We start from the raw sequence: 22,467 nt of genomic DNA on the forward strand, positions 1-22,467 counted from the left end.
ATATGAAAACTTGCATCACCAGTCTCTTTTCAAAATGAGTAAGCCTACTATTCCTTTAGCTTTAAACAGCTACGCTCCTTGTGCATCTTAGCAGAATAGAACAAAACCTATGGTCCTGAGTAAATTTAGAGGACTGAAAAATATTTTTTCCTCTAATCCTTAAAATACATGTATACTGAAAACTATAAATCCAGGGGGGGGAAATATAATCACGATCTCCAAAGCCAAATAAGAATGGTTTGTAAACATATCAACAATTCAGCCATACAGAATGACCGTATTTCAATATATGCAAACATTTTGCATTGCTCAGTCAATGCATATCTGAAGACTACAAAATACTGAGGAATCTTTCACTATTTATTGTTCTAATTTTTAATTAAGATTCATTTCATGGTATCATTTTACTAGCCTTTGCAAGCATAAGAACAACACAATAATATATTCGCTTTCAAGAACCTAGGCTTACAGCATGCTGTACACGGATGGTCTGTTAGAGACATTACATCCCAGCAGCCTGTGAAGTCAGTTAGTGATAGAGATCCAAGCCACTTTCCATTATTTACCTGAAGTCCTGGTTAACTGGGGAGGTCCCAATGGACTGGAGAGTAGGAAATGTAATGCCCAGCTACAAGAAAGGAAGAAAGGAGGATCTGGGAAACTATAGACCTGTCAGTCTGACCTCGGTACCAGGGAAGGTCATGGAGCAGATCATCTCAAGCATCGTTACACAACATATAGAGAACGACCAGAGGATCAGGCCCAGTCAGCATGGATTTATGAAGGGCATGTCCTGCCTGACCAACCTGATCTCCTTCTGTGACAGGATGACCTGACTGTTGGATGAGGGAAAGGCTATGGATATTGTCTACCTAGACTCCAAAAAGCCTTTGACACTGTTTAGCTGGTATATAGAATACATAGAATACATAGAATAAACCAGGTTGGAAGAGACCTTCAAGATCATCGTGTCCAACCCATCAACCAATCCAACACCACCCAAACAACTAACCCATGGCACCAAGCACCCCATCAAGTCTTCTCCTGAAAACCTCCAATGATAGTTACACACATGGTGAAAATTGCATATGTGTTCATATACAGTCATATAACAGCATCATAGAAAAGAAGATAGAAGGCCTTTCAAGACACCACTTTTGACCCATATTGTGCTCCTCTTATAATTAAAAATCCTCAAAACATCATGAAGTAAGCTGAATGTAAAGCAAAGGGAATGAAATCTAGTGAACCCTACATTGCTAAAAAATTCCAGGAACACTATCTTAGAAGCCTTTCTTTGAGTAGGGCATCTTCCCTCTCCACAACAGTCCTGTGAGATCCTGAATAAGCAGTCAGGAAAAAAAGCTCTTAAACCAAAACAAAAATGAACAAACAAAACAACACCAACCAACCAAACACACACCAAAACCAAATAAACCCCCCCACCCTTTTTCTTCATCCCAGGAAATTTCTGGAAGCTCTGATTGAGATATAAATGGTTCATAATCAACATTCCTGTTCTGACTTGCACTCCTCAGGGAAATGTGCCAAAATATTAAGTGAATATAAACCCTCTACAGCAAAGCACATCTTACTGCCAGAGCAGCAGCCACAGAGTTTAAGGTGCTTGAAAACGCCTCAGAGTTGCTGGAGCAGGTGGATCCCACAACTCCCTGAAATCAGCATATTATCATAGTAACTCATCCCTGCCTCTTCAACCCCTAGATAAGAGCCTTCTTTTTAATTACAGATAATGTTGCTATGACTATTGCTTACAAGCTAAAAGATTTCACTATCTTGGTGCTCGAAGGATCAGACTTCAATGAAAGCTAATTAGAATTTACACTGAGAAGAACTGGGACCTCTAATTCTCAACTCTTAAAAGTTTATATAAATAATAATGCAAAACCTAACATTGAAGTTGTTAAATTTTAGATAAAAGATTAATAGACAATCTGTATTGGAATGTCAAAGATTCAAGAGAGACACCAGATTCCATGTTCTCAAGCTCACAAGCATCCTTGACATGTGCACAACCTATGAAATGTCTCATTTAGTGTACAAAATGCACAAACAGGAAATGGGAAGATCTAGGTTCTGTTGACACTGCCAATTCTGACAATCCAAATCTTGCAAAACACCTGGAATCTGCAACATAATGTCCATCTGTTTCCTCAAACATACAGAATAGAGAATCAAGAACCTTCGAGATCATCAAGTCCAACCTATCACCCAACACCATCTAATCAATGAAACCATGGCACCAAGTGCCTCATCCAGTCTCATTTTAAACACTTCCAGTGATGGTGATTCCACCACCTCCCTGGGGAGCCCATTCCAATCACTCCTTCTGTGAATAATTTCTTCCTAACATCCAGCCTAACATCCCCTGGGGCAGCTTGAGACTGTGTCCTCTTTGCCTGGGAGAAGAGACCAACCCCAACCTGGCTACAACCTCCCTTCAGGGAGTTGTAGAGAGCAATAAGGTCTCCCCTGAGCCTCCTCTTCTCCAGGCTAAGCAACCCCAACTCCCTCAGCCTCTCCTCATGGGGCTTGTGCTCAAAACCCCTCCCCAGCTTTGTTGCCCTTCTCTGGACACATTCCAGCAACTCAAAATCTTTCGTAAACTGAGAGGCCCAGAACTGGACACAGGACTCCAGGTGTGGCCTAACCAGTGCTGAGTACCGGGGCACAATGACCTCCCTGCTCCTGCAAAATAATTTGTTGCAGTAATTCCCATTGTTTTGTATGGAGCATTTTTGTAAACAATGTCCCAAAGCTACATATTGTGACAAGAAAAAAGTTCTATCAAAATTGTATCATTTTTACTCCACAGTGCAGTATTGTAAGCACACTATAGAGAGCTGCGGCTACTTTTCATTAAATCTTATTGCTTTTCCTTAACACCAAAGTTCCTTCAGTCTTTATGTGATATATCAACTTTTCTTTTTGAAAGATACCAGCAAATGGCTCTCCAGCTCTTGGAATAGCACAGCAAGCTTGAAAAGGTCACTCAAAAACCAAGAGGAAAATTCAGAAGACCCAAGGGGAGTGTTTTTTAAAAAAACCCACATTATTTTTCAGCTGATCTCATGACTTGAAACACTGAAAGGTGGTTTTTGAATAACAAGCAATTATATTGTTGGCTTGTCTCTAGTGGCATAGGAAGTCTGGGGTACCACAGCTCAGTGAGCTGCTTCATGTCAATTGAGACATGGAAAATGGAAGAGCTCTGAGCTTACAATTTGTACCTGCCTTTGTAACAGGTTAAGTGTGTGCACGAGGTCAGTTGTCACAACTCAGCTGATGCATGGGTCTGCGACTGCATGCCTCAGCTCTCAGAGAATCCAATGTCTCCTGTCCTCCACTCTCGTTCCAGAAGGCAGCCTCCAAAAGATGAAGCTTCCTCCTGTCACATGTGTCACTGAAACTCCGTCCAGGTATGTCTCACAGTCACTAACCTGGAAGCACCCTGCACAGCGTACAGACTCAAACATGAGGTCTTTGTGCAAGAAAGCGGGCTATGCAGGGGAAAGAGCCCCTCTCCTTTCAACGCTCCAGAGCCAGCCACAACCTAGTCACTTTTGTAAGAAAACCACACTGTGAGAAGAGAAGACTTTTTATCTTAATGAAAAGCTCTTAGAAAAAAAGTGAATGTCTAAATCCAAATAGTACAACCTGTTTCCACACACGGAATTCTTATTTAGCTAAAACTTGATTAAGGATTATACTAATCAGATATCAGAAAAAGATTTCCTGAAGGAATTGTTTGGATCAGTGACAGAAATGTGGAAACTTGAAGTTGTCAGTGGTAAACATACATTTCCTAGAGCACATATGTAGAGGGAGTGAGGACTCTAAAATCTTCTAAAAGTAGCATCATTAGTCCTCTTTCCTCCCCCTCCCTGGCCTCCCTTCCCTCTCTCTGTAACCATGTAATTTATTGCTGGTGACAAGTGCCAGCTGATGACATCAACAAATTAATGTTCTTTCTTCAGAAGAGCTACCAGAAAACTCCGGCGTCTGCTCCACCCCCACGCTGGGAGCACATCCAAGAACCAAGAATGTTATTTCTTGCAGGGGCTGCAGAAGAGCTTGTATCACAGGGTACAGTGAGCTAAACTGCAGTCATGCTTCTATCTTAGTGATTTTAGGTCGATCTGCGCTACTAAAGGGTACACCTGTTCAGGGTTCTGAAGTTGCCAAAAGCACTGCAACACTGTCTGGGTGCATCTCTTGTGCTGCTTCTAGCGGCCCAGATCTCCACAAGACTGTCTCCAGGTCTTTGCCGAGTAACAACCAAATTGTGGGATTTTAACTACGGTACATGAAGATTTGGCCGTGCCAGTTAGTTAGAAGCGAGCAGTACAGCCTGGAAGGAAATCAAAACCACAAGGAAATATATGGACTTTACTAGACTTGCACATCTGAACACCTGTGTGTGTGACAGCTTCACTCTTTCTAACATAGTGTCAGTAAAGTCCAGGAACTGTGATGCAGGCAAAAATCTTACCCTGATAAAGTCTCCACCACCCCTCTGGGCAGCAAATTCCAATGGCTAACAAGTCTCTCTGTGAAGAACTTTCACCTCACCTCGAGCCTAAACTTCCCCTGGCTCAGCTTGAGACTATGTCCTCTTGTTCTGGTGCTGGTTGCCTGGGAGAAGAGACCAACCCCTACCTGGCTACAACCTCCCTTCAGGTGGTTGTAGACAGCAATAAGGTCTCCTCTGAGCCTCCTCTTCTCCAGGCTAAACAACAGCAAAGACACATTTCTCCCAGATACGTCCAGGAGCAATGCCCTTGATCTGCATTTATGACAGAGATGTTCAGTGTAAATGAAGTTAGGAGGTCAGGATTACCATAAGTCATATGTGTACCTCTTCTTCCAGTACTCGGGTTATTTACTAGCTTTCACACATAGCTGATGTTTACTGTGCCAAGCTTTAGCATGCTCTTGGGGGTTTTCCTTCAACAAATGAAGATAAAATCTGATCAAGACAAAACTAAAGTGAGCCAATGCTTAGTGATTCATATTCCCTTACATGTTTCATTAGCTCAGTCTTAAGAATGAAAGTTCATTTTGAAAAATCAATAACCAAAAGGCATTGCTGAACCGGGAGATTAAAAAACCAGTGTTGTTATAATCCCATCTTTAGAATGCAACTGTAAGGCCTGTGTAAAACCAGAAATGTCAAATCCTGTTATTCTAGAGATCAAGTAACACTGTTTCACTTGGAAGTACTTCTGGTGCCATGAAAGAAAAAACAAACAAACAAAAATCATTGAGACTAATAGGTAGGATTATTAACAAACTTACCTAGTTGGATAAATTGGGGATCGCTTTTCACTCCGGGTCCTGCCCCGGTACTTGCTGCCACTTCCACGCTGTATCGAATACCAGGAACTAGCGAGGGGATGACTACAGAAAAGGTAGAACCATCTACTGTCTTGTTTATATGGTATCGACTCTCGTTCCCAAGACACCAAACCTGCAGGGAAGTAAGTGCATGGTATGTATAAGTGTTCAAAATTCAACACCAAAGGCTAAGGCAGAAGGAAGGATGACACGTTCCTTTCTGCTGCATAAAGAAACTTGGAACTCGTCACTACTTTAACATCTGTAGTCATGGATTGCTGTCCTAGGCATGGTATGAATACTGAGAAGTTACTTCATGTTCCAAAGATCAGCTCCAAGTACTAAAATTATTTAATGGGTTTATTGTAATTCATTTACAGTTTGACCGGTGACATCAGCGCTAATAAAACTAAAAGCATTAGTGAGATGGAACAAGTAAGGGAAGTCCCATAGCCAAGAATTGTTCACATAAACAACAAAGTGAGAGCATTCAGTTAAATGAATTTGCAATTCTCTTGTTCAGGAATCATTTGTCAAGCAAGGCTTTCTTCACTCAAGTGTAATGGCAAGTCTTTTATCACATGATGTCACAAAAGAACCAATGTCATGCTGGATTGAGTAATATATAGAGTAATATGCCATCTTCTGTTGAGGGACAGCTGCATGATATCAGCTTTCATTTGTTGGTTGAGATCAGGACACAGGTCCTTCCACTCGCCAGTGGTACATTACATCAGTGATATTAAATGATTGGGAGAAATACCATTATGCTATATTGATGTCTCTTTAGGCCTGCACCATTGATGTGAGAAATGCTTTTAAGAGTACAGTTGAACTCCTAACTGCTATTAAAGGTGAAGTAGCAGCTACTCTAGATTTGCTAAAAAATGGATCAAGCTATGTTGATTTAATTTTTATTATCTTTACACAAATGTATTTATCTAGCAAGTTAAATTAGTTAAATTCAGTATTTATCTATAAATAAGGAAACTTCTCTGAAAACCACAGCATTTCTAAACTGTGTGCTGTACACAGGAGGGAAGATTTTGTTTCCGACACGTGTAGCTCCCAAAACATTGAGTACCTGAATAGATGCTCATAATCATGCAGTTCTGCTGCTCTGAAGATTGTCAGGTGAATGCCCTAAGGTTTCACATACAGAAAAACTGCTAGGGCCATTTCTGCAGAGCCCTTTTCACCCAGACACTGGAAATTTATTTTATGTTCAGGACATTTTGAGACCTTTTTTCCTCCTCTGGATGACAAGAACAAGGCTAGCATGACACTGTGAGGATTTGGAATGTGTTTCGTGCTCTTTTGAGAGAGAATCCCAATGTGGCATACACACAACTGCTATGCAGACCAAGTCAGAGCACATGAAAAGAATCTTTTTTTAATATATTCTGATACAAAAGGGAGGATGTTTCAGTCAGCAGCAGCAGTGTAATTATTACCAATATTGCTCTTAAACGCTAAAGCACGGTCCATAGTCTTATGTAACTAAGAGCTCAATAAAAAGAGGAACAAAAGACTTAAATCTACAATGCCACTTAGATCTTTTTAACGAAAATTGTTACTGCCACTTTGTACAATGGGGTATGTACAAAGTGGCAAAACTACTTTATTATGTGCTTGTAACTATCCATCACTAATTCATAAAAATGTTTTGTTCTTAGGTACCTGAAAACATGGGAAAAGCCACAAAACAGGAATGTTAGGTTAAACACCAGGCTGTTCAGTACTTGCCATACTATATTTGAGTATATGTATAAAAAAGGCCAAAGGAAACAAAATGAAGTTTTAGAATGCTATGAAGGAAGGAGGAATTCACATTATAAGAGACACATAAGTGAAGACAGAATGGGTAAAACAAGCATTCCTAACTTTGTGCTAGGGAAGGGGGAAATTACTTCTGCTGTGATTTGAATTTCTGGAGTTTTGTGTATGTTACTGACACTTCCTATTTATATTATCCTAAGATCTGAGTTAATGACCAAGCAAAGAATTCTCCCACATATGAGAAAGTACCCATTGTTTCTGGGAGAAAACATAAGACTGAAAATTAAAGAGGAAAGAAACCCAAGAAAATTTTACAAGACTTCCATTTGTTTGTTTCTTGTCATCAGTTCTTAAATTATGGGTTCTTCATTTACACAGATATTAGACTACAGTATTAATTAAATATGTATTATTTGTGTCTGTTTTCTGCCCATGGTGAAAAGGCACAAAAGAAGATAATGACAGACATAGACATGAAACATGCCACTGTGCTATCTATTGCTACATAAGCACTGTAAGATGCTTGCTCCTACACCTGATAGCCTAATACCTCTGAATGCTAGCATTTTGTCCACTTGGAAATGTGAATTTCCCAACTTTTGCATGTTTTGTTCCTTACAACCTTAACATTCCTCTGATGTAGTTTAGGGATGGAAATAATTTCATCTCTTCAAACTTTGCAAGTAAGTTTTTTTCCAATTACATTATGTATCAGAAACTGAGCCATAAGCTGCTTTTTTTACCAGTTGACCAGGTTCTGAAAGGCAATTTATTATTCTAAACTGACCCTAAAGCTTTGTGATCTCTTCCCTTTTCCACTTTTACTGAGGAAAAGAAAAAATAAAGCAGAATGAGTTTTGATGGGTAGGAATATATGTCTACAGCACAATGTTTTAACTTGAAAAATAGCAAAAACATTCTCACCTGAAAAATTTTCTTAGTAGCATGCACTTGCAGAAGACTGAAACCAAAGAGCCTACCTCTCTGTGGCTATAAAGTTTACTTGATATCCACAACTAAATGTGCAAAATGTTTGCAGCTTGCTCAGGAAAATGAAGCTTAATTTCACATTGCTATGTAAGTCACCACGTAACAATGTGAGCTGAAAATCAATACAGTGTATGCTGCTAAACGAAAATCAAATGACAAACACTTTACAATGCACTTACAGTTTGTTAGAGATAAAATAGCATGATGAGAATTGTGTGAAGAAGAATTTCTATACACTACATTGTCCTACAAGCACATTCTTTAATTGAAAATTTTCCATTCAATCACCCAGTTACACATAATTTACACAGATATCAACACAGTTAATTATTATCCCTGAGCTTTTCAAGTCACTAAGCCTGTTTATATTTACTACCTCCATCAATGTCTTTGAGACACAAAAGGTTTCTTAAACAGGTATCCTTCCCTCTCAAATTGTGTGTGCATTTCTCAAGTTAAAATAGACATAAGCAAGCACATAACTCAAGCACATAGTTGCTTTAATTAAGACTGACGACCCTTTGGTTTGACTTCCAGAGGCTATTTTAATTGTCTTCTATGATCTAGACAGGATTACAAAATATGGAGCTTGATTCAGTGGTTTTCTCAGTTATTTGCTCTGTCTAGCCAGTAGATGGAGCCAAGCATCCACCAACAATCTAACCTGTCGCTACCTGGCCAATATTCCCTCTGCTAGGGGACCATGGCATGCCACCAGTACCTTATATTCCTGAACCATCCCGTTCTGGTTGTCTTCGGGGGGTGGCTGCCAGGCGACCACAATTGCCGTGCCGTTCCCATCGTTCTTAGTCACTGAAACACTTTGAGGTGGAGCACTAGGAGCTGTTAAAAAAGAAGGATTGAACAGTTCAGTTTGTCACAGGGAGAAGTGAGCTTTTTTAAGAGGAAAATGGTTTTTTAGGCTAGACAAATGCATTCTTTTATGCTCACCCTTTACTGAGAGCAGTTCTTTGCCACAAGATAAAACGACACAGAAGGAAAGTGGTGTGAACCTGCAGTCAGGCTCCTGAGTTCTGCTGTTGTCTTGCTGTGCAGGAGCAAAAAAGTCCCACTTGTGACCAGACTCTCGAAACTCAGATAGCCACTACCTGAAAGTCACAGTCCCTAACACTTTATTCCTCACTGATCTCACATCATCTCACCTAGGATCAACAATTTTGAAAGATAAAGTCTATCAATTTGCCCCAACAGAATGCTAAATTTCCTCTCGGGTGTATAGAATAAGTAATACAAAAGATTAAAGCCAGGGCAGAGTATGTCAATATTAACACATTTCTAATACTAATTGATGTTTTACATTCTAAATGTAATCTTTCTAAAAACTGGATGCTTGGCTGATGCTTAGGATGAATCCAGTACAGCGTACCTCTTGAACTGCTTGCAGCAATAAACGTGAGCTGCACAGCCTTTACACTGGAGAGGGGAGAGAGAAGGAGAAAGGGTGCACATCCCAACAGGGGCACCAAAATCCCTATTCAGAAGCACTGGCCATCTTGCATACTTCATTGTGCCTGAGCAGCAACAAAAGGAAGAGCTTCGTGAAGCTTCTCTTTTTAGCATGTGTATGAGATGGAAATATATAATTTAGTCCACTGTATTTGTTGCCCTCCTTCATCTTTTCATTTTGTCTTACTGATTGATCCAGATAAAAAAGCCTTCAAAAAATGTGGCTTCCATTCCCTCAGTTGTAGTGCTTTGATGATTTCTGTGGTGTCTGCTATCTACTCAAGATAGTGATTAGCGAGTGCTTGAATCTGACAGAAGTCACTTGTGACCAGACCCTGAACTCAGCAGGGAGGAGCTCACACCGCAGTGAAGATAAAAAGCGCATTTCCCATTGTGTGTTGGAGGGGATTTTGCACATCTCTCTCTCTCTCTGTGTCTCTCTCAGGTCGTTCTGAATATTTACTTCTGTGTCACCAAACAATTCACATAATGATCAATCCAACACAGCCTCCTCTACTGCAGATTGCTGTTCTCAAACAGCACACACTTCAAACAAAATCAAATAATGAACATATCAGAGGAAAGCAGACCAGACTATTACTTCAAAAAGGAAAGATGAAGACAGTCTAGCTCCTACTTGCCTTCTTCCAGGGTCTTTGCAAATTTCACTTCGCTATCTGCTCCTTGAAACTCATTAAAGAAAGGGCGAGCCTTGATTTCGTAATTTACACCTTTCTTCAGCTCAGGAATGATAACGCTGTTTTTCGTTGGAGTCCTCACTTCAAAGATTAACCACTCTGACTCTCCATAGGATGCTGGAGTAGGCCGGTACAGAATTTTATATCCTTGAATATACTGGGACTGCTGGTCCACCTGGCAAGACAGCAAAATGCACACCACATCTCTTAACAAATACAGGAACGATGACTGTGGCACTATGCACTGTCCGTTCATTTATTCAAAGTAAACAACACTGCCAAAGTAAATAAAGGCAGGCTCCCTGCATTACAGCAAATTACAGGCCTGATTCACAAATCCATTAATCTGTTAGATGCTGGTAGAACTGTGCTGGTTTCTGTGGATTTATGGAGGCATTAAAAGGGGATAACAGAGCTGTATAATATCCCCTGGCGTGGTGAAATGAACAGCCTTTGCATCCATGGAGTAACGGAGCTAAGCACAGACCAGACTTCTGCCCACCCGAATCTGTCCAGCAGCAGGGCAGGTGGCACAGGGAAAAAGGGGAAAGGGTAAGCTCAGGGAATACACAGATCCACAACTCAGAGTGATGAATATGGAGATCAAAGAGAGAGCCTGCCAACTCTCCCAAGGTGTGGAACTCTCCCAAAATCCACGAAATGAGCACCGCTTCCTGCCTGCTTCCTTTTGGAGACAGTGAATTGAAAGGGCAGCCAGCTGGCACTAAATCCATCACTGTGATTAGGCTGGCCTCTGTCACAGGGTAGATTTATCCAAGGACTTCCTCCATGTCCACCCACTCAGTGGGATGCTACTGTGATGGAGGGAAAAGGCTGTTTTGAAAGGGCTCCGAAAGACTCATAAAATTCAATGTGGTAACAGAGATGAGACTTGGATAAGTAGATCAAAACGATAGTCAGTGATTCTGAGTGCTTTTCAGATTAAAGCAATTTTAAATCATGTGCATGGAGAAAGAGTTCTTGATGTAAATGAGAGTGGGACTCAATGTTTGGCTACATCTGAAAAAGAAAGCTACCTTACAGAAGTGATCTCTTGTAAAGCATTCACTATCTTTTTAACTACTGGTTTCAATTTCTGATGAATACAGGAGTCCAGTAACAGCAGCAATTATTACTTGGGTTTTTTTCAAAAGTGCATGAGACTTTATAAATCTTATACAGCTATATCATTAAACCATTTGCTTGCAATTTCCCTCAGAAAAGCAACACATTTGATTTTGAATAATCCCATAAAGAATGTGTGTGCATGTTAGCTGAAACTGAGGTAATGCTTATTTTTGAAATTGCAGAGAAGCCACAGGCCACCCAAGAGACTGACAACAAACTCCCTGTCTGGAAAAGGTTGTTCTTGTAAGTAAAGGTCAAACAAAATTGTGCTAAGAACCTCAAAGATGTTTTAACATTATTAGTTAAAACAGGAGACAGCCTGCTGCAAGTGGTTGTGCTGCAGGTGACAGTGTAATTACTGTGCACACAGCAGATATTTGTACTCTTGCAGCACCTAGGAGGCCTGGTTGTGGATCAGAACTCCAATAGGCTGTGGCTCTTGTACAAAGTCAAAACAGCTTTTGTTCCTGTTAAAAGTGTTCTGTCACATCATAGCAAGGGCTATAGCCAGTGCTTTCCTACAGTGTCCTTGCCAATATATTGCCATATTCATATGGAAGTCCTAAAAAGACCTCAAAGCTTTGGATCTGTACCTGGTATAATTATCCCTATTTTTCTCTTCATTCTGCATTCTGTTTTACAGCTGGTCTTCTTTCAATTACATTTTCTCATGTCACTGCTTGGTACTTGCAATTTACTTGCAATGTGGTTCTTTCCCCTCATTTCTATCTCTTGATTTCCAAATATCTCCCACAGTAAGCCATTTCTAAATCCTCTCACTGAGGCCTCAGCCTTGTAAGCCTGCTTGAAACTTTGTTCATGTATGTTCCTATTTGCCTTGCTTCACAACTCCCACAGTATTGTTTCCTCACTCTCTCATTTCCTCTGCTATATTCTACACATGGCCAACTTCCTGCTTCCTCTTGCCAGAGCAACATCAACACAACATCTGAAAACCATTTGCTCTTTCTATCTCTTCTGCCTGTACTACGTCTGCACCGTGGGAAAGGATAGGTTCATATGAGGCAATATGGGTTTGTGTGTGTTTTGCAGTATGTATGCAGGACAGAGGTAGCACTTCCAAACAGAATCATGCATTATTTCTCTCCACTGGTGACTGACAGCCAGGGAGTGCCCATGTTATCTCATTAAGGTACTTTCTACTGAAAGCAGTGCAAAAGCTTTAAATTAAGCAACTTAAGGCTTTGATTAGCCCTTCAGCTTCTGGAGGAGGACTCTGGAATTCTTACCATATTGCAAACAGCACTCTCTATGGAGACATAAAAGGGTGAAAACAGGACAAAACTTAATGAAGTAGGGAAGTAAAGCCCAAGTAATGCTCATTCAAGACAAAAACATCTGCAAACATACAAACTATGCGCTGCTTAAACTATAATTCCACTGCAGTCACACAGTGTGATTCAGGGGTGTATATATATATATCCACTTCTGTAATACAGACTTATACTTACAGTCCAATGAACTTCAATTGAGGAGGAAGAAAGGATAGTAGGGTTGTGCAGATGTAGCACCACATCACCTAGTTCTCTTTGGACCTGCTTGTGATCCACACCTTGACTTGTTGGTGGAACATCTGTAATGATTTAAGATTCCATTCTCACAAGTATATATGATTGTTAAAACAAGTATACATAAATACAAATTAATACATCCTATTGCCAATAAGGTTTACCCTAAGTACATTTTGATTAGGTAAGGATAAAAAGATATGAAGTATTCCTGAGAAAATCACCAATGCTTATGTAGCACCAAATCAACATTTCTTTGACAGAAAAACAGGAGGCAAAGGCTGTATGACAAGAACAAAATTACACTCAGGGATGTCTTTGGTAAATGACTACAGCAGCATATATTATTATTTCCCACTGGGAGGAGAAAATGTGATATTGCCCACTGAAAATTCCAAGAGACTAAGCAGCCTATAAAGAATGGCAAAAGCAGAAACTGTAACTGCAGATAAAGCTATGAGCAAGCATCCTGGTTTTAATTACAAAATAAATGTAACAACTGAAGAAAAAGAAATCAGTTATATAGATGCAGCTTCTCTGATGCCTGGTGACTTCTGTAGACAGCAGGGAGATCGCATCTGAGCTCTGACATTTGGTCCATCTGATAGGTAAAATAATTGTTCATACATATGGGGGGGAACAAATTCTTCTTAAAATATGCAATGGTACAATGGAAACATTTTCTGAATGCAGGGCTCTTATAAAGCATATTCAAGTGAAAAGGAATGACTGTCAGGTTTCAAATGTATGAGGCAATTGCTAACTAGACACCCAAAATATACAAGTACTACGGACAGCAGAGTAACATGGGTTCTGTATTGATTTCATATATCTCTTTTTGATCACTTAATTTTAAACAAATACCATGCTGACTATGGCTAAATATCACAGAATGGGAAATTAATGGAAACTATATATAGTAATTATTACTTTTTAAATTAATCTTCCAGATACAGAGTAATGCATTACATAAACTTTGCTCCAGCTTACTACTCTCCTGCCTGACATCTACTGACAAAGCAAGATCAGGAAATGTTCAAGAGTTCTGCTCTCTGAAAACCTTGGAAATTCCTATTGCTGTTTGCTTTCAAGAAGCACCAAAGAGAAAGTACAGAGAAATTGTCTATACGTTTACCTACAACTACTACAATAAGTCACTGTAGATGTGTGTACTATCTTGAAAGCAGAGGTCTGGATAGTGCAGTTGGTGCTGACATAGTAGACACTTATTAAGACACAAGTACAAGAGTTGTAAAGCATACTTTTTGCATGGTGGTGTCATACTCAGTTTACCAGCTTTTGGTCTTGCCTAAATAATATTAAAACCACTTTAACACTGTGTAAGGGCAGGGCATAAGGACAAGTTTCTGTCCAGAGATACAGTTCTCATTTGGGAATACAAAGTCTATGCCACTTTGAAATTTTATCATACACTTTCCTCAACATATTCACAAGAAGATGGGATTTCTTCAAAGTTAAAGAAGCAAACTGAGGTTAGCATGGAGTCAGTGGTGACAAATCTGGATTCTTAGCAAGGAATACTGCTAACAACAACATAACAAAAACTAGAAACCCTCCACTGAGTCACTGCTGTATCCACATGTAGTATGTTCTGCCAAACAGTCCATTTATCAGAGAATTTGCCTCCCTCCAGATTTCAAAAGCATTAAAGATAGAAGTTTCTCTTTGGAGAGTTGCCAAAATATCACCCTGCTTAGAATGTAACAGAAAAGTCAGTAGAGTAATTAGTTCTATCTTTGTTAGCTGGATGAGTCATCCATATGAATCAAACTAGTAATAGGCTCGGCCATTTGCAGATCTGTGCCTCACAAAAACACTTGTGTTTTCTTGCTTCAGGTTTAAACTTCCAAGGCAGGGAAGTATGGAGTATTCCAAGACAGGAGTATGTTATTGTTAATATTGGTAAAGAATAAAGATGAATGTAGGTTAGGTTCCTGTTCTGGATATGTATTTAGGACAAGATTATACCATCCCCTAGACAAAAACGAACTGGGAAATTTCTGAACTTAGCTAGACCACAACATGATATTTATTGGAAGAAGACTAGAACTGCTTTAAAGAACTTGATACGTGAGCACATTTCTTACTGTTGATGAAAATTGTATCCATTGATTGTTATTTTCACTCAGGCTTTGTGTTGTTCTCAGGTCTTCTACTCTACTACATGCCCAGAGGACAGTAAAGCTTTTCCAAGCCATTATAAACCATTCAGTTGTGTTTAGTGAACAGAACACTGGCTCATTCACCATTTATCAGAGTCAGGTCAGTGATCAGTTCATTTGGGACCTTTAGAACCAATACTTCATCTTATCTCCAGGAACGAACCTATGCTGCGTGAAAAACAGACTCATGCTGAACACCGCAGCCTGACCGCATAATAACACAGCTTCTTATTCCCAGGAATACAGAAAACACTAAAAGGTTACTAGATCTCTCCTTGCTGACAGACTTAGGAGTCTGTGCAATCCCTGTTTTCCATGTTGCCATGATTCTGCTGTCTATGTATGTCCACTGAAATTGCCACCCAAGAGAAGAAATGTGTAATAACAAAGGACAGCAATGCGAAAATGTTAACTTCCCAGGGGAGATGAAAAAGCCTTGCTCTCAGACCAACTTCAGAAAAAATAAGAAGTCACCAAAGGAAAATGTTTTGTTTCCTTTAAGCAACTTCCTTTCCAAAACAAACAGGTACTTAATTATGCAAACAATAAAACAAGCCTACAACACAGGCACTCTTCATAAGCCAATGGGTCAATTTCTCCAGTAGATAGGAACAGAAGAAGAAAAAGTCATGTCTGGAACTTTTCGTATGAAAAAGTATGTCCAGTTTTCCCCTTCTGAATAACCTTAAGTATTTCTACTGGGAAAATGCAGGCTGCAAAGTTGCAATGCACCATTCTCTGTGTAACATCGTAAATATAATTCATTCTCTACATTGAACAAAGTTACTCAAAATGTTACTAGCCAGATTCAGTCTGTAGCTGGACTTCAGTCATAGCTGGAGTCTTTGGATGACTACAACCACTACTGTGCAGCCTTTTCTTCCACTTGGCTGTCTGTAAGCACTCTATGTCTTCCCTACTGCTTTAATTTTGATAGTTGTATAGTTGAAATACTTCTAATACTCTTGCCAAAACCGCTTCTTTACTGGCTCACTGATGCCAAATTCCTTCAGATTTTAAACTTCTCTCTTCCACACAGAAGAGCAGAAAACTACTTAGATTATGTGCTCTTTGTCTCAGTCTTAAGCCTTATTTGGTTCACTGGACATAACAACATTTGCATGGGATTTAAGGATTTGCATGACAACTTCAAAAATTGGAGACTACTTTTGTGGCTAACACGATATTCTGCAAGATGTAACGATCGTTGCATAAGAGATATGAGAGGTCCCTTTGTCAATGCAATATGTTGTCTAAGCAGGAAGGGCAGGCAGCTGAAAGCTACCGGAATTCCTGCAGCTGGCATTGCTCAGTCAACTTGTGACAGCCACTGTGGACACCTAAAACGTTCAGTATCAAAAGCTTACCTTGAGTTTTCACTGGATCAGATATTTGGCTGGGGTCACTTAGTCCATATGCATTAGCTGCCCTCACGAGGAATAGATAAATTGCATTAGGTTTTAGCCCTTTAACTGCATAACTTTCTGTTTTCACATTTTCAGCTACAGTTTGCCAGCTGCTACCAGACGCATGGCTAAGGATAAAACACACACACACCAGCAGGTTAACATGTGCTTCTTTAGCAGCGCATGATGCACAAGCGTAAGCAGAGCAACATCACATGAGACTCTCATACCTGAAGGCTTCAATTATGTAAGAGGTTGGTGTTGCACCTGAATTCAAATTAGGTTGCCATGACAACGTTACTGTATTTCTGCTGACATCTGTAACCTCAGGTTTCGATGGAGCACTAGGAATCAAGTTTGGGTCAGTGGGTCTTGGTGGCTGCACTGGGACTCCAAATTCTAACAAAAGAAGAGAGAACTGCTGAGTATAGACAGAAAGCAGCTGTAAGCTAAATGCTATTCACATCTGCACTGAAAATTTATGACAGCATCAGATAACTTCTGCATTCCAATTACTAATTTTCCTTTCTGTATTTTGTTCATGCAGAGGAGCCCTGACTGATTTACCTTGGACCTCTATGTACGCACTCCATGTAGCTTCTCCACTTGGGGTTGAAGCAACGCAGGTGTACCGACCAGTGTCGCCCAGCTGAGTAGGGAAAGAAAAGAATAAATATTTGAAACAATCAGGCACTCAATGGGCTAGAAAAGTAATTACAGCTCTCTATGTTCCCCCATGAATATGGATAAATGTATTAGGCTGCAAAAACTTTGAACCAGCAACTTCTTCCATTAGGAGTTACGATTTTGTGTGCTGCAAAATGAAAACGGATACTTCTTTCTGAGCATTTGTTCAAGATCTGGCAAAGCTGCAGATTCTAATTTAATGCTACCTATCCTGCAATGAACAAACTGAAGGCCAGTTCCTATAGCATTTATTCCTTACTCCCCAGAGCTTCTAAAAAACAAATTGAGAAGGAAATCAGATGACAGGTCCCCATGCAATTGTCAACCTTCTGCCTAAATAATGTCTGGGGATTTGCCGGCACTGCAGCACCGGAGAGCGTGTCATCCTTAAAAGCTTAAACATTGCACAGGGCCTTGCACATAAGGGGTTCTCTGTATTAGTATAATTTTCACTCCACAGCAGATCCAAAAAGAAACTTCCATATGCTATTCTCATCCATTTCTGAATGTTGGATCATTTGTCCATATGTGACTTCATCACATTTCAAAAGAGATTCTTTTTCTTTCCTAAAAAGAAATGCTATCCTCCTAAGGTCTCAGCCTCAGCAGATGAGCTGAACGGAAATGCCTGAAAATCAGAGGTTCAAACTTTAAGCCAGTGTAACTTGTAACTGGCAACAGGGCAGCTCTAGGGGAACATAGTAAAGAGATGTATTCAGTCTAACTTAAAAAAAAATAATAAATTGCTCCATTTCAAGCCACAGAAAAGATAGAACAGTCAGCATGCTAAAACTTAGCAGCGTTTCAGAAGACTTTACAGGGTGCAAGGCATGAGTAGTGATACTGACCAGTTACGCACTGCATCTCCCTAAGGAAGCCAGCTATTTGACAGGTCGTTAACCATTTTAATGGAGGTTTGCACTGCTGAGTGACCATGTTGCAACTTTAAAAACTGTCTTGAAAAACCTGTGCACATGGCTCTGTTGCTGCAGTGTGCTAAACAAAGGTTTTCTTTATAAACACTTGAAATAATTAGATCCTTTTAATCTATCAGTACACCTAAATGATTTAAGGACTCATCCTACTGAAATACCATGTTTTGTCTTCCCCTTCATGTTTTAAGTACCCTTAAATACTACCTCTCAAAAGTATTTTTCCTTATGAAATCCGAAATTACCTGACTTAGGCAAAAATAAGCCACAGTGTTAAGCATAAAGAATGAACAATCTGAAAGGATGAAGTATCAAATCTTTTAATACATTAATTTAACATGTCACTGATTCTAAATGCAGGATTTACCAGAACAAAAGTGCCCAGAGGTGAAAAAAGGAAAAAAAATAAGTGAAATAATAGCCACTCCAAGCTACCTTGGCATAACGGATCTGTAATGCTCCTGTCTCCAACTGCTTGATGCGAGAGTCCTGGGTAGAAATGAGGATCCCATCCTTTTTCCAGAGGATAGTGGGCATTAAAGTGCCTGTGGCCATGCAATTCAGTGCTAAAGTACCATCTACAGCTACAGTCTGATTCACAGGACCCTGTCGGATGACAGGGGGTGGACGGTCTGCAATCACTGACGGAAGAAACAACAGGAAAGAGATTTCTGCAAGTGGAAGCAATCTTCTAATCATTTCAGCAACAGCTTGCTTGAGGCTTTGAAAGAAACTAAAGACAATTAAATAAGTAATTAAAGTGGGAGGTGTGCATTATTCAGGGCAGGGTGCATTACAATGATGCACAACTACAGAATTTTAAAACGAACAGAACAGAATAAACCAGGATGGAAAAGACCTTTCAGATCATCAAGTCCAACCTACCATCCAACACCATCTAATCAACTAAACCATGGCATCAAGTGCCCCATCCAGTCTCTTCTTAAACACCTCCAGTGATGGTGACTCCACCACCTCCCTGGGCAGCCCATTCCAATGGCCAGTCTCTCTTTCTGTGAAGAACTTCTTCCTAACATCCAGCCTAAACCTCCCCTGGTGCAGCTTGAGACTGTGTCCTCTTGTTCTGGTGCTGTTTGCCTGGGAGAAGAGACCAACCCCACCTGGCTACAGATACACAATGCATTATTTTCAGAGAATAAATATATTACATAGTGGCATCTGCTAGGCATTCCCTAATTCCAATGTCTTTATAAAATAATAAAGGAATGAGAAAGAGCTTCTTAAATTCTTTGTCAAGGCACAGAGTTCACCTTGTTCATCTTCTACCATGTAGTAGCATTCAAAGACATAGCAATCAGGGAATAACCTGCTAAATATATACTTCCAAATTTTTTATCCTGTGCCATGAACCAAGAGCTTCAGGTTTGTATTTCAGCTACCAAGCCAGTTCTTAAGTCCCCCATGACACTGATGAAAATATTTGTGTCATTTAACGTTGCTTTCTCTTTACCCCACTGCTAGCCATCTCCCAGTTAGGAAACCAAGCCAGAGAAAGCTAATGAATAGGACCATATTAGAAGTTCTCAACTAAGAAATATTTTTTTCTAGTCATTTCTACCTGTTAATTCCTTGATGACTCAATCTGTCAATTGGAATTCAAGGTCACAGAGAATCCCACTGTGTGCACCCATCTTAATGCATTTTTCACACAATGAAAATTAAGTATTATTGATGGGTTATTTGGTAACAGCACATAGAAGGGTAAAAAGCAGCCTCAGTATTCACAGAAAAAAGAATGATTGTCTCCATGATTTTTTTCTTCCATTGTCTAATGGATAATAATAATAATAATTTTTAAAAAAGAGGTAAAAGCTATCTCACTGTGTTTCAGTGACCTCCTATACCTGTACCACCCAACATGCCATGGACTGATGATCTGAATATAGACACAACGTTAAATGACACAAATATTTTCATCAGTGTCATGGGGGACTTAAGAACTGGCTTGGTAGCTGAAATACAAACCTGAAGTTCTTGTAATTTGTGAACTTCAGATATGTCTAAATTACTTTTCATATCAACAGACAGGGTGTTAGTACTGCTTTTGTTGGCTAAATTTCAACTCCCCCAACTTTATTTTCATGTTCAAATGACAGTCTGTGTTCTCAGCTGCATAATTTATCCTTTACTTGTCCTAACCTGTTGCAATCCATTGCAATGTACTGTGAGGCTGTTAGTGCTATTCTGTGTGGAGACAATCATAATAAGCTCACTTACAGTTTGTATTTGACTTTGGCAGAGCTTTGCAGGTGTCAGTAGTAACAGGCTGACCAATTTGTGCACCTATGTGAGAAATCTAATGGCACCGAAATACATGGCTAATCTAAGTGCCACTGAAGTTGATGGCAACTTCTATTACCTTTAGGAATACAGGGGTATCATTCTCCATATCCTGCCTTCACTTACATAAATGCACCAAAAAATACTGTCCTAAGACATTATACAAGACAAGTGCCCATCTGGTCTCTTCTCCCAGGCAACCAGTGGCAGAACAAGAGGACACAGTCTCAACCTGTGCAGGGGAAGTTTAGGCTCGAGATTTTTTAGGAGAGATTTCTTCCCAGAAAGAGAGATTGGCCATTGGAATGTGCTGCCCAGGGAGGTGGTGGAGTCCCTGTCCCTGGAGGTGTTCAAAAAAGGATTGGATGTGGCATTTGGAGCCATGGTTTAGTTGTCAGGAGGTATTAGGTAGTAGGTTGGACTTGATGATCTCTGAGGTCTTTTCCAACCTGATTGATTCTATGATTCTAAGACAATGTACAACAAAATGAAAGACTGTGTGTAGCTCCACAGGCTTGCTGCAAGGCCAGAATGTTCTGTACGGTGGGGAGAAGGGAGAACAACTCTGTTTCAGATCCCCAGAGTCAGGACCTGGCTTGCATCTCCAGGTTTCACAGAGTCCACTGTGCTTTTGTATGGTCACTTTTCTTCCCTTCCCTGAAGTCACATCAGTCCAGAACATATAGTCACAGTAAAGGAAATGTATTTCAATAGATTTGATTCTTTCAAAGTTCAGATGACATAATAGAAAATCTCTCAGTTATATTGGTTGGGTTTTTTTGGTTTGGTTTGGTTTTTTCCTATAATTTTTCTCTCACCTCACCTTCTCCCCAGCGAAAACCATAAAGAAATGTCACTTACCCACTTCTGAGAAAACAGGAAGAAAGCAGTCCTGTTCTTCCAAACAATGCCAATCCGTTGGGTGGAAATAAATGACTTTATTCGCTAGACTGCATGTTCCTAGTCTGGAGCTATTTCTGTTTTCTACAGGGCAAAGGCCCGTACTTCAAAACTTTCCTCAGACAACAGCTTCCCTTCCCTCAAAGTCTCTCCACAGACTACAATTAACTTCTTTTTCCCTATGTGCTAAAACGATCATTTTTCCTGACTATTAAAAATACAAAGTCTTTCCAATTACTGGTAAATTGGCCTTTCACCAGCATATATTACTGCTTGCAGTCATGCTCCCTGTAGCTTTTTCATCTTATTTTTTTCCCTAGCTGCTCCTAAAAAGGAATGCAGGATAATATTGATTTGTATGTTATTCTGCTGACTTACATAGAGGTTGAGGTTGTTTCCTTGCTATACCAAAAGAAAAAGGGGAAAAAAAACAGAGAAATGGGAACACTAAACAGACACAGAGTAGTGGCAGTGAGGAACTAGGCAGCAAGAAATCTGCAAGCAAACTAAATCTAGTGGGGAAAGCTAAAATATACCAGATTAATTAATAGATGTGACAAAAATACATAAACTGAAGTACACTTGCTAAGTGTAAAATGAAAATACAGTGTTACACAATATCCAAGATTTTAAAGCCCTGACAAGAGATGGTCAAAACAAAGGGTTTATGTTCAAAGACACGTAACCCACATCCATGCAAAGTATATTTCAAAGTGGTGTCATATCATCCCACTGCTATCTTCAAATGATACATAAAAACTTGTAAATGATAAAATAAAGGTATTCATTACCATCAGTAACTTCCAAGTAGGCTTTTGTAATGATGCTTCCTGCAACATTTAAAGTCTGGCAGATATAGTACCCAACATCAGATCTCTGGACATTGGTGATAGTGAGGTCTCCTGTTTGGGAAACTGAAAATCGGCTGGATGACTGAGGGGGCTGGTATGAGAAAAGTAGATTCTACAAGATGTATAGGAAAGAAAGTGGGGGGGAAAAAAAAGGTTAAATAAATTCAAACATCAATAATCTTAACTTCAATATACCTGAACAAATCAATCTTTTCACATTATTGATAAAACAGACTGCTCTCAACATTTTAAGTATGC

The 22,467-nt window shown here is 39.8% G+C and overlaps 1 protein-coding gene across 3 annotated transcripts in view; it reads right to left on the minus strand.

Moving 5' to 3' along the window:
- Positions 1 to 22,467, minus strand: part of ROBO1 (roundabout guidance receptor 1) — a 532,129-nt gene that overhangs the window by 43,150 nt on the left and 466,512 nt on the right. For all 3 annotated transcript variants that reach the window (XM_054165776.1, XM_054165775.1, XM_054165777.1), the window contains exons 8-16: positions 22,150 to 22,321; positions 18,593 to 18,798; positions 17,106 to 17,187; positions 16,769 to 16,937; positions 16,500 to 16,666; positions 12,893 to 13,014; positions 10,236 to 10,467; positions 8,849 to 8,970; positions 5,320 to 5,491 (exon numbers count right to left, since the gene is read on the minus strand). In XM_054165776.1, coding sequence (XP_054021751.1) covers positions 5,320 to 5,491; positions 8,849 to 8,970; positions 10,236 to 10,467; positions 12,893 to 13,014; positions 16,500 to 16,666; positions 16,769 to 16,937; positions 17,106 to 17,187; positions 18,593 to 18,798; positions 22,150 to 22,321 — 1,444 coding nt within the window. The remainder of the gene's footprint in view (positions 1 to 5,319; positions 5,492 to 8,848; positions 8,971 to 10,235; positions 10,468 to 12,892; positions 13,015 to 16,499; positions 16,667 to 16,768; positions 16,938 to 17,105; positions 17,188 to 18,592; positions 18,799 to 22,149; positions 22,322 to 22,467) is intronic.

The sequence above is a fragment of the Dryobates pubescens genome, chromosome 12 (genome assembly GCF_014839835.1).
Source record: "Dryobates pubescens isolate bDryPub1 chromosome 12, bDryPub1.pri, whole genome shotgun sequence".
Lineage (NCBI taxonomy): Eukaryota > Metazoa > Chordata > Aves > Piciformes > Picidae > Dryobates > Dryobates pubescens.